Here is a 12267-nt window from a genome sequence, read left to right on the forward strand (position 1 = left end):
TGTAATTCTTTGGTATTCTTTATTCTTTCCATTGCATAATGCTCATGTATAATGAGTATAACAATCCACTTTCTGCAATTACTGCAATTACGACAGCTCCAGCCTCATACTTATAGCTCATTTGTTTCTTCTTTTATTTCAAAGCAAAACAAGAAAATATATCAAAGAACACCTCCCCTAACAATGAGAGATTGAAGAGAAAGACCAATTTAGTACCCAAATCTGTACCCGAATTAGCTGATCTAAATACATGAGTTAATTCAATATGAAGGGAAGACTCCTTTGCTTATTTGTCAGTGCAAACTTAACCATTATATCGTAGTTGAAATATATCTTTCACAAAATGTTGCCATCAAATATGAGTTAATTCAAGGACCAAGTACTATTGTTTTACTTTTTTTCTGTTTGGAATCAAGGGCTATCTGCTGACCCTATTTGCTGATGTGATTGATCATCCATTTTGGCCTTAGTACGCAGAAGCTCTCTTTTTGCTGGTGCCAGGAGGAGGGCCCCATCCTCTCAGTGAAGGGTAACAACGGGGAGGGAGAGGAACTCTCCTGACACTAGTACTGGACTGGTGTCTGGCGTCATCAATGTGTTGACCCTGACGAACCACAGGGCTCAGAGACTGAAAACTGGTTAAAATGTTGCTCAGCCAAATAAGAGGAAATGTTTATTTCTTTATTACTTCATTCATTGCTATATACAGTTTCCTTTCTGATCTTTGCCCAGTCCTGCTTTATTGCTTCATCTCTACCCAACTTTGAATCGCAAGAGAGGCACATAATGTCAAAAGAGCTTTGTTAAACTACACAAAAGTGACAATTAGGGTTGCCATGCTTATGCCACTCAGTCTGTATGGTTCCAATCTTAACCCATCTTCTTTTCTCTTGACCATGTTCTTGCCCCTCTTGGCAGGGTTAGAGTCAAGTTTCAAAACCCAACTCTGACCCCTAACCTTGAACCTTGAAGTCCATAAAAAATCTCTAACTAGAAGTTGGAAAACCAACTCCATGACGAACAAACAAGCTTAACCTGAGCTTTTCACTTGGTCAAAGAACATGAACAGATCCAAGAAAAAGGCCCGAAAACGCCGGGAAGGATGACTGTGAGCTTCTCTTCACCCCAAAGCTGGCAACAAATCTGCATCATAATCTTAATGATAATTGCTGTCTTGCAGGGTTTTTTTTTTTCATCTCTTCCCATGAACTTCTTATTGGGTATTGTTACTCTGATAGACTGGCAATTGCTGTTAATGACCTGTTTGTCTCTTTCTTTCAAATTCACTGATTACAATTCACATTCTCTACCAACTTTTCTTCTTTCAAGATCTTCATAATCGATATCAAGTTACCTTAAAAATATAAGCCCACCCCAAGGAGTATCAACTGTCTCCCGTCCTCTAGAAAAAAGAAATTGATTTCGGTGGAACCATTGGACTTCATGATCCACAATGTTTACGAAGTGGGCCATCTCCCAAGCGTCGCTATCATGTGTCATCATCCACTGATGGCTGCTCTCTTCATTAAATTTTTCAATGGGCCCTCCCATGTCACAGCTCTTTAAATTAAGGCGCGAGAGACTACGTGCCCTTGGGGAGAAAAGCATTTAAAATTGACTGCTTACATGTTTATTCGAGTCACGCCATTGAAGCCATTATTTATCTTTCTTCCGCGTATCCAGCCAAGATACCGGTCCACGTCCCCCCCCTGCGTGACATCTATAAATGATAGTCACGCATCCTATCCACCCATCATTGTGTCCAAAGGGACAAAAAAGTGGCACTCATTCCGGCTCGTGTCAGGTGTGTCATAAACACGTGCCTCGGGACACAGCTGGTATTATTACCTCGAATGAGTGGGGCCCGTAAAAGAGTTACTTTTGCCACTTGGCATTTCAGACTCTCAACTCACACTAAGATTTCATACCTAATTTAATCTTCAAGTAATGATGTGGTCAAGGGGCTGATTAGGTTTCAATTAGTGCTCTTAGTTGTCTTTTTCCTCACTTTTTGTGGGGCTCCATGTTTCTCAAAAAAAAATCCAAAAGAAAACTGGAACCATGCAAAAAAAAAAAAATTAAATATTATTATTTTATTAAAAATAATTAGTATTTTTTAAAAATTATTATCTCATTTTCATACACTATTATTTTAAAATAATAATAGTTAAATTCTTATTTTTTCTTTGTTTTCTATGGGTTCTAAACAGACCCTAAGTGTCGGTTCAGGCCCTGAATAGATGAATATGTTTGGTAAGAGTTGTTGGTTATGATTAGGAGGACTTCAAGAAGAGAAGAATTAGATTAAAACTGTAAAAAAAGGTGAGAGAGATCACCGGCCCAATGGAGGGAAATGGTGATAGCAGGTGCTCCCCCTCTTGGAAGCATCATCGCCCCACATTTGTTCCAGTTGGGAGACTTTACCAGAGAGGCATTCTGTTCACTGAAACAAAATATTGCAAGCAATTGAGTAAACAAACAATAATAAGCAATGGCCTGCTCTTTTACCTCTTTATCACACTCAGACACCTCGAGTTTGTCATCACACTCGCAGGCAGCTTCCTTGTCTTCATCTCCACCTCCAGAGAATTGGGACCCTACCCTGGATTTTTTTAAGCTTATGAAAAGGAGCAGATATTAATTCACCTGAGAGTAATCAAATGTAACTCCTCACCTTATCATTTCTGCTGTACTTGATAGACAGCAAAATTTGAATGGCTACTCCCACTTTTAACTAAATTAGCATGGAAGAGAAATGATACACTACACACTTTGCAGATTTGAGTGATCAAGTAACTTAGCAATGGCACCGACTTGTCTTTTCAAATTCCCTTGTCAATCATCTTTAATCTTTTATTTTCAACCCAGAAGACTTTCAAAATAGCTTCTCCCAGAATCTTTTCTTTTGATCAAGGGTGAGTGATGATTTGAATTGAGAGCAATTCCCAGAAGCAGATGAGTTTATTCCGATTTCCATTGTTTCATTCTTTATATTTTCTTTCTCTAGGATTGCATTTTTCGGTGGGTGAGGAACATATTTAATCCGCAGGAGTATGAACTCCCATGGAATGGAGTCTCTGTCACAGGTCAAGAGTCTGGTCTCAACGAAGCACGGGCGTATGCTTTAAGGTGCCTCGAGCAACGTTTACTGATTATGACACCTTGTTTCAGTCACCACTGCCATATGAATCATCTTCACTTGGCTCAATTTTATCATCTGGAGAACCCCCGCACCTCATTGAGGGCCCATTCTGAATGATCATCTAGAATTTGTGGCTAAGTTTTCTGGTTTCCTCCATGATTGAAGCTTCAAAGCTTAAAAGCCTGCCTTGATTAATTCTAGAACCTAGTTTTGAATCATCTTCAGTTCATTCAATTTAAAGGCCCGCGGTCCCCAACCAAGTCCTTCTCATAGGGACCCAATCTGTAAGATCAACTACGGTTGGTAGACAGGTTTTCCTCCATTGAAGTTCCAAAGCTTAAAACCATGCCTTGATTGATTTTGGAACCTAGTTTTCTTTTTTTTTTTAAAATATGAATCGACTATAAGGTCTGGTTATCAGTCTGTAGACCTTTTGTCACTTCAACATCTGCTGCAATGAGTTGGGACCCACTTTAAGCTTGATTGATTTTCCTTGATTGATTTTCCTCCTTTCTGCTCTGAGTACTTTTTCAAGAGAAAAAAGGTCTTTGAACACTGTTTTGATTAGTTCTTTAAAAAAATTGAAATGGGGATAAAAACCAGTGTGGATGTAATCGACAAACATATTGTTCAAGTATAAAAGAATCATGGCTTTAAGGATGGGCAGTCACTTCCCTGACATTTGACCTCAAAACCAGCTTTTGAGAGGATAATGAAGTGACCTTCTATAGATTTGTTCATGGATTTGAGAAAAAATATGATTTTGAAATGAAAATGACCACAAGATATACTCATCGAAAACATTAAATTATTTGGCTAGATTACTTTGTCACCCTCTAAGTCATAGCAGTGTCCAAACACCAAATAACTTTTTTCCAATTCTTCCATTTTGGCACTATCCCTAAAGCGAACCAAGAAAATATAGTTGATGTAGTGTTTGAAGTTGAATTTTTTTTTATCCTTTCTCTTATTGTTTTTGGGTGACAAAACAAACAGGGACATGAAAATGAATGAGATGTTTGAATTCTCTTCAATCTTTATTACCCATTGATGACACTACACAGCATGTTTCGTCAACCAAGGATCAAATGAAAGCAGCTCAAGACATGTCTTACGATCAAAATAGTAAAAAGAGATAAGAAGTGCAAAGGTAGGACATACCAGCAGTGATCAGGGCCGTCGAGGAGCGCAACAACAGCTCCAGGTCATGTAGAGGCAGGAGGACCTACTGCATCATTGTCCCCAAGAAATCTGTCTGCCTGCACAACTGCAGCTTGTAGCGTTTCCCAAGTAATGCATATGGACAATCCGAGAAATCGACCGTTAAAGCTAATCAGTCTTTGTGGCTCGGAAACACCGCCGGATCTTCCCTTCTCACGTGCCCCCGATCCTGCTTAAGCTACCGGACAAGAATGCCACGACACTGTAGCCTTCTTCACATTGCAATACGCATCCCTTGATGGTTGTACGTTCATACGTACGGCTTAGACCGCACGATCGCCGCCATTGATGCATCGTATGTCTTTGACCTTCTCTCACTTCAGCCCTTGCTTTGATGGATACAGTCTGGTTACGGGTCATGAAAGGGATGAGAGGCACTACAATTAAATTAAAAGCAATCGTTTCTCCTTGCCTGGTTGCGGATGGAAACGAAGATTAAAAAGACGGAGTGAAATCAACTTTAGGCATTTTCCGAGTAAAGATTTCTGTAGCAGCACAGCAGTTTTAAAAGTGTGGCGACACCATTAATCAACTAGTGAGAAATTGAGGAGTCCGAGGAAAAGTAAAAAAGTAATTACTCGTCGGCCAGGGAACTTGGAAGTCGCTGGGAAATAGAAAAGAGGAAAACTGACAAACTCAAATTCCAAAAGGGGTTTTCAAAGCGCTCTGTCAAAGAGGGAAAGAGAACAAGATTAAAAAGAAGAGAGCGAGATGACAGAGGGAGAAGAAACAAATGGCAGCTGCTGCTCTGGCCTCCTCCGAAGCTCTCATCTTTCGCTCTCTAAACCCTAAAAGCAAAAGAACAGATGAGCTGATAAGGGATTGAGTAACTCAAAAGGCCGATTGGTTTCAGTTCTCATTGCCATTCTTTGATGGCGACTCTTCTTCTTCCTTTTCTCAATTTTCTCGTTCTTTCTTTCGCACTTTCATCTTCAGCCCAGAAACAAACGGAGATCCAAGCGCTTACCTCATTCAAGCTCGGTCTCGAAGACCCACTTGGCGCCTTGGCCGGTTGGGATCCCTCCACCCCGTTAGCGCCGTGCGATTGGCGAGGCATCCTTTGCTCCGGCAATGGCACCGTCCGCGAGCTCCGCCTGCCGCGTCTCCGTCTCGGTGGCCCTCTCAGTCCCCACCTTTCCAACCTTCCCGACCTCCGTACGTTAAGCCTCCGCTCCAACCGTCTCAATGGCTCCATTCCTTCTTCCCTCTCCCATCTCAACCGCCTCCGCGCGCTCTTCCTCCAGTCTAACTCCCTCTCTGGTCCTATTCCTCCCAATATTTCCAACCTTGTTTCCCTTCAAATCCTCAACCTTGCCCAGAATCTCTTATCCAGTGCTATCTCCTACATTGTTTTCCCTCCCAGTATTCGTTACCTGGATCTCTCTTCTAATGCCTTCTCCGGCGAAATACCAAGCAATCTGTCTTCCTTGCCGAGCATTAGACTCATTAACCTCTCATCCAACCGGTTAAGTGGTGGGGTCCCTGCCAGCTTCGGTGAGTTGCAAGCGCTTCAGTATCTTTGGCTGGATTGGAATCTTCTCGACGGCACGCTTCCTTCAGCGATTGCCAACTGCTCCTCCCTCCTGTATTTGAGTCTGCAGGGCAACTCGCTCCGTGGGCGGGTGCCGGCAGCCATTGGAGAGCTGCCGGCACTTCAGGTTTTGTCCCTCTCCCAGAATAACTTGTCTGGACCACTTCCGGCTTCTCTGTTCTATAATGCTTCAGGAAGTGCTCCAAACTCTCTCCGGATTGTTCAGCTCGGTTTCAATGCGTTCACGGAGTTGACCCCGCCGGGCCATTCGTCGTTCTCTAGTGTTTTACAGGTTCTTGATCTGCAAGAGAATATGATCCATGGTGAGTTCCCGCAGTGGTTGTTTCATTTACCTACATTGAGAATCTTGGATCTATCAGGCAATTCGTTCACTGGAGCACTGCCGAGCAAATTCGGCAACCTATTTGGCTTGCAGCAATTGAGACTCGCAAGAAACTCGCTTCACGGTGAAGTGCCGGCTGAGATTCTGAAATGCAGATACTTGCAAGTGCTTGATCTTGAAGATAATCATTTCTCAGGGGAAATTCCGGAGTTCATTGGGCAGCTGACCGATTTGAAGAATTTATCACTTGGGGGAAATCTTTTCAGGGGCCGGATTCCATCGAGTTACGTAAATCTTTCAAATCTACATGCACTTTCTCTTCGGCAGAACAATCTCACGGGAAATGTTTCTACAGAGCTTACTCAGCTGAGTAATGTGATCCTCCTGGATCTCAGTAGCAACAATTTGTCCGGTGAGATACCTGTGAGTATTGGGAACTTGCGACAGCTTCGCAGTTTGAATTTAAGCGGGAATAGTTTATCGGGTGGGATTCCAGCAAGCATCGGAAACCTATTGAATCTCAGGTCATTAGATTTGAGCCGTCAGCATCTTTCCGGCGAGCTGCCATTAGAGCTATCTGGCTTGCCAAATTTGGAAGTCCTTTCCTTAGCAGAGAACTCGTTCACAGGCGAAGTCCCAGAAGGCTTCAGCAGCTTATTGAGTTTACAGTACTTGAATCTGACATCCAATGAGTTTTCTGGCGACATTCCGGCAACCTATGGTTTCTTGCGGTCTTTACTTGTTCTCTCCCTCTCTCGGAACAACATATCCGGCATGATTCCTGCAGATATTGGTAAGTGCTCCGGTCTCACCGTCCTTGAGCTTCGATCAAATCGACTGACAGGTCAAATACCTGCCACTTTCTCCCACCTTTCTCGTTTGCAAGAGCTTGACCTAGGCAACAACCTCCTTACCGGCAAAGTTTTACCACAAATCACCAACTATTCTTCTCTGACTACTTTACGTTTGGACAAAAATCACCTCGCCGGCATCATACCTGATTTCATTTCTAGCCTCTCAAACCTGCAAACTTTGGATTTGTCTTCCAATAATTTAACAGGCACAATACCTGCAAACCTGAGTCTCATCCCTCGTCTCACATACCTCAATGTATCAGACAACAATCTCGAAGGCGAGATCCCATGGATGATCGGATCCCGCTTCAATAACCCATCTCTCTTTTCCATGAATCAAAATCTTTGCGGAAAGCCACTGGCGAGAAAATGCGAAAATGTGCAGAAGAAGGGCAAATCTAAGAACCGGAAGCTGATAGTATTACTAAGCATTGCAGCAGGTGTCGCCGTCCTTGTTGCTTTATGCTGTTGCTGCTATATTATCAGCCTATTGAGGTGGAGGAAGCGACTCCAGGAAGGAGGAGAGAAAAAGAAGAGTCCAGCTCGTGGGAGCTCTGGGGCAAACAGTGGCGCTGGTGACAATGGCAACGGTGGGCCCAAGCTTGTGATGTTCAACAACAAAATCACGTATGCAGAAACCTTAGAAGCGACCAGACAATTCGACGAAGAGAATGTACTCAGCCGAGGACGACTAGGGGTAGTCTTCAAAGCTTGCTTTCAAGACGGAACAGTGCTCTCCATCCGCCGCCTTCCTGATTGTTCGGTTGAAGAAGGAGCGTTCAGGAAAGAAGCTGAACTGCTTGGGAAAGTGAAGCACCGGAACCTCACCGTCCTCAGAGGTTACTATACTGGTCCTCCTGATATTCGTCTTTTGGTGTACGATTACATGCCGAACGGCAACCTTGCAACCCTGCTCCAAGAGGCATCACATCAAGATGGCCATGTCCTAAACTGGCCCATGCGTCACCTCATTGCCTTCGGAGTTGCTCGCGGGCTTGCCTTTCTGCACACAGTCGCAATGGTTCATGGTGACATTAAGCCACAAAACATTCTATTTGATGCGGATTTTGAAGCACACTTGTCCGACTTCGGCCTGGACAAGCTCGTCATGGCTACTCCAGCCGAGGCCTCCACATCTTCTACGCCGGTAGGCACATTAGGGTATGTCTCCCCGGAGGCCGTCCTCACCGGCCAGACAACCAAAGAATCGGATGTGTACAGCTTCGGTATTGTATTGCTTGAGCTGTTGACAGGGAAGAAGCCGGTGATGTTTACAGGGGAGGACGAAGATATTGTCAACTGGGTGAAGAGGCAGTTGCAGAGGGGCCAGATTTCCGAGTTGCTCGAGCCGGGGTTGCTTGAGTTGGATCCCGAGTCGAGCGAGTGGGAGGAGTTTTTACTCGGTGTGAAGGTGGGTTTGCTCTGTACCGCACCCGACCCGCTCGACCGGCCGTCAATGGCGGACATCGTGTTCATGCTTGAAGGTTGTCGAGTTGGTCCCGATATCCCCTCCTCCGCGGACCCCACTTCTCAGCCCTCTCCCGCATAAGCCGGACAAATCCTACCTCCTCCACTCCCGCCGCCTTCTTCCCGTCCTCTCCGACAACTTTTTCCCTGCTCATTTAACCTTTCGTCACTTTTCGTTGGGTTCGCCGGCAGCCGTCCGCCGTGCGGCGGCTAGTCGAGATGGATTCCCGCCAAAACAAGGTAGTCTGATTGTGCCACGTGGCAAGACCTTTTGTTGGCGGCAAAAATTACCGTTAAGTCTGAGAGATGCCTCCAAGGGAGCTTGGCTTGCGGCCGTCTTTACCAGGTGGACAATGAATTATTCTGAGCGGCCACGTTGGCACAGGGACTCTTCGGTGGAGCAGAGACGCAGGGAGAAGAGTATAACTGAAGACCAACTGTTCATTGTATTTCTTGTTTCTACCCCTAAGAAAGAAGGAAAATTTTACCTTGTAACGACGACTGTCGCTCCCCATTTAATTCAGAGTTGAATATTTTTTCCCCGTTTCCACCTGCTGTATGCGATTATATTATCATAGCTCGACCGTTACTATTTCTCAACAATGTGCGCCATAGCTGTATCACTGGTAAGAGTATAATAATGGGAAGAAGGAGATTTGTGCGAAAATAAAGAAACAACGACTGCACCAGCAATGAACAACGGTTCCTCCATCAACCTGGAGGGTATCTGGGAAAGAAGGATGCTCTCGTCACCCCCTGGCGAGAGGTATCGCCGACCGCACGACGGATTATCAATCAATACAAAGTGTCCGGCCTGTCAAAGAAACAAGGAGTTAAAGAACATCTCCTTGAAGTGTATAAGGCAAACAGAGTGGCATTACGCAGTTTAAAACATGTATAGTGCATCACTGAAAACACATCTAGAGGTCACTTGACTAGATTCAACAGAAACATTAATTGAGACTACTGTCCTGACTTTCGGACACCATTTAGTGGTTCTATGCTTCGATAGTGGGAGCGGTATATTTATGGCCCACTCTGTATAAAGGATTTCAACTCCAGGGAGAACCCCCAGTAACAATGGGTAGGGATTTGACACATCATTCCCTATCCCAATACAGCGTTGGGTCACATCTCAAAAACGTTGGAGCGGATAAGCACTAAAAAGAGGATCTAAGAGAGAGAAGGAGAGACCTGATGTACTCTTGCTTGGGCCCTTTGGTAATTCATCCAATAACCGTAGATAAATTTTGTAAATGCACGAATTCAAGATTGAACAGTAGTAGTCGGCACAAATAGAGAGAAGCTATGAGAGAGCATGGAAAATACAAGATACGGAATTGTCATCTAACGCAGACGGTCGGTTCAAGTCCATTCACGATCAGGACTACATGAAAAAGATGCGAACATGAAAGTATATGCATTCATTTCTAGAAACCAAAAGAAGATTTCTATCACCTGTGCAGAAGAGGCTGACGTGCAAAGGCTCCAAAGGAAAATATATAAACTGTAAAAAAAAAGCATTCTCAATAAACGAAAAAGAAAAAGAAAAATTAGACATTGGAAAACTAAAATAGGTCAAATATTTCATATGGTAAATTCAACCCATTGTCAACCAACTGAAAGTGGAGACTGTAGCTGATCAGAGAAAAGTCACAAAGTTGCTCCAATCATGCACAAATTTCATGACCCATAGTACCTGTTTACAGCTTGGATTCCTCCTCGGTCAATGTTGCACCTGTTGAATGTGAGTCAAATCTTGCAGTAATATATCTATTAACCAAATCTGGGCCCCAGGGTCCTCATCCTATGCAACATAGACATACACAATGCTCAAATGAGAAAATAACTTTCAGCCACTACTTTTCCTCACATTCAGTATTGACGATGTTAAGGTTTACCAGTTATTCCCAAAATGATTAGTCTAAGTTAAAGGAATCGTTTCCCAACTAGAAAGCATAAGAAATATATTTTTTTTTTTTGTTTTATCTTGTAAAAAAACAAACTTGTTAGAAGATGGGCCTAAACCCTAAACCCACGGGACCAAGGAATACCCATATATGTAAGAGTGTTAGAAGATGAGTTCAAACCCATACAACCAAGGAAGGCCCACATATCTAAGTGTGTTATAAGATAGGCTCAAACCCATCAAATATGGATCCACCATGATTACACGAGCTGGTGGGACCCACCATGATCACATGAGGTGGTACGATAAGTCATTACACGAGTTGGAATCCTTATCACAGCAATTGGAAGATTTGGCAAATCTTCCTAGATTAATGTAATTGATTTATCTTCCCTGATTTACGTAGATTTGGATAATCATGATTGATATAATTAGGTTTAAGTTTCAGGGGCATAATTGTAATATTATAGTTTGATTAATCTATAAATTGAGCTTCAGGTAAGGGTGGCTTCGAACCGATCCGGCAAGCGAGTGGCTCGAGCTTGGCTCGGTTCGATTCGGTATCTCTCAAGCTCGAGCCGAGCTCGAGATCCGAAATCGGCTCGTTTAAATTAACGAGCCAAGCTCGACCAAATCCAGGTTCGGCTCGACGACTCGCGAGCCGGTTCGTTAACGAGCTCAATTGGGAGCGAGAGCAGGGGAGCAAGGGAACAGGGGAGCGGGGGAACGAGAGTAGGAGCAGGGGGGTTAAGAATTCTTCCTCCCCTCGTCACTGCCAAGCCCCTCCCGTCCGCTGTTGTCGTTGTCAACAGTTGCTCGTCGGCCACCTCTGTCACCGGCAACTCGATTTCTTCCTCCCCTCGCCTTCGCCTCTGTTTCCGTCGCCGCCGCCTCTGTCGCAACCATCATCCCTGAAGACACTGGTGTTGTAACCCCCTTCCTCTACATCGTCTCGGCGAAATACTTGTTAAGAGGAGAAATAATCTCTCCACACACCGCCTCCGTCGCAACCATCATCCCTGAAGACACTGGTGTCGTAACCCCCTTCCTCTACATCGTCTCGGCGAAATACTTGTTAAGGGGAGAAATAATCTCTCCACACACCGCCTCCGTCGCAACCATCATCCCTGAAGACACTGGTGTCGTAACCCCCTTCCTCTACATCGTCTCGGCGAAATACTTGTTAAGGGGAGAAATAATCTCTCCACACCCCCCCTTGCGCGCGAAGATGATTTCGTACGTGCGAGATCATAAAGTTTAAAAAAAAAAATCCTTAAACTCTCCTTCCTCATGGATCTTGAAGAAATAGAAAATACATTTTAGTAGAAATAAGTTTCTAGGGACTATTAGTGTCTCATGTTTTTTGTAAACGTTTTTCTAATTGAAAATTCTTTTTAAAAAAAAATCATATAATTTTCTAAATAAGATTTTCCTACCAAGATGGGCTAGAAAACCATATAGAACATTTTTTAATAAGTATTTGACAGTTGATACTGTAATACTTTTAGCATGAGGTAATTTTTAGTGCAATTTTGTGTTTGACATTTTATTTGATTAAAAATTTATCGATAAGTATAGTAATATATTAGATTGATTATTAATTTTTATTTATTTCCCGAGAAGAGGTAATAAGAGGTCCATTTAACTTTCCTAAGAAAATTTTAAAATATTTCTTTTAATTTTCTAATAAGTCACTAATTGTAATAGGATTTTATTTAAAGTTTTTTTTGAAAATATGTATCATAGGAAAAACATTTCTAGTATTTCCTAGAATATAAGTTTCAACCAGAGGTATTAAGG

The 12267-nt window shown here is 43.2% G+C and overlaps 1 protein-coding gene across 1 annotated transcript; it reads left to right on the forward strand.

Moving 5' to 3' along the window:
• The first annotated feature begins 5121 nt into the window (after positions 1–5121).
• LOC137939157 (probable LRR receptor-like serine/threonine-protein kinase At4g36180) lies at positions 5122–9106 on the forward strand. Its single transcript, XM_068784365.1, has one exon. It carries the CDS (start codon positions 5236–5238, stop codon positions 8638–8640), a length of 3405 nt encoding a protein of 1134 aa, XP_068640466.1. The 5' UTR covers positions 5122–5235; the 3' UTR covers positions 8641–9106.
• Positions 9107–12267: the final 3161 nt, after the last annotated feature.

This window comes from Aristolochia californica, unplaced genomic scaffold (genome assembly GCF_029961685.1).
Source record: "Aristolochia californica isolate CCGP_79_NKW_82.1479 unplaced genomic scaffold, dmAriCali1.0.hap1 SCAF_8, whole genome shotgun sequence".
Classification (NCBI taxonomy): domain Eukaryota; kingdom Viridiplantae; phylum Streptophyta; class Magnoliopsida; order Piperales; family Aristolochiaceae; genus Aristolochia; species Aristolochia californica.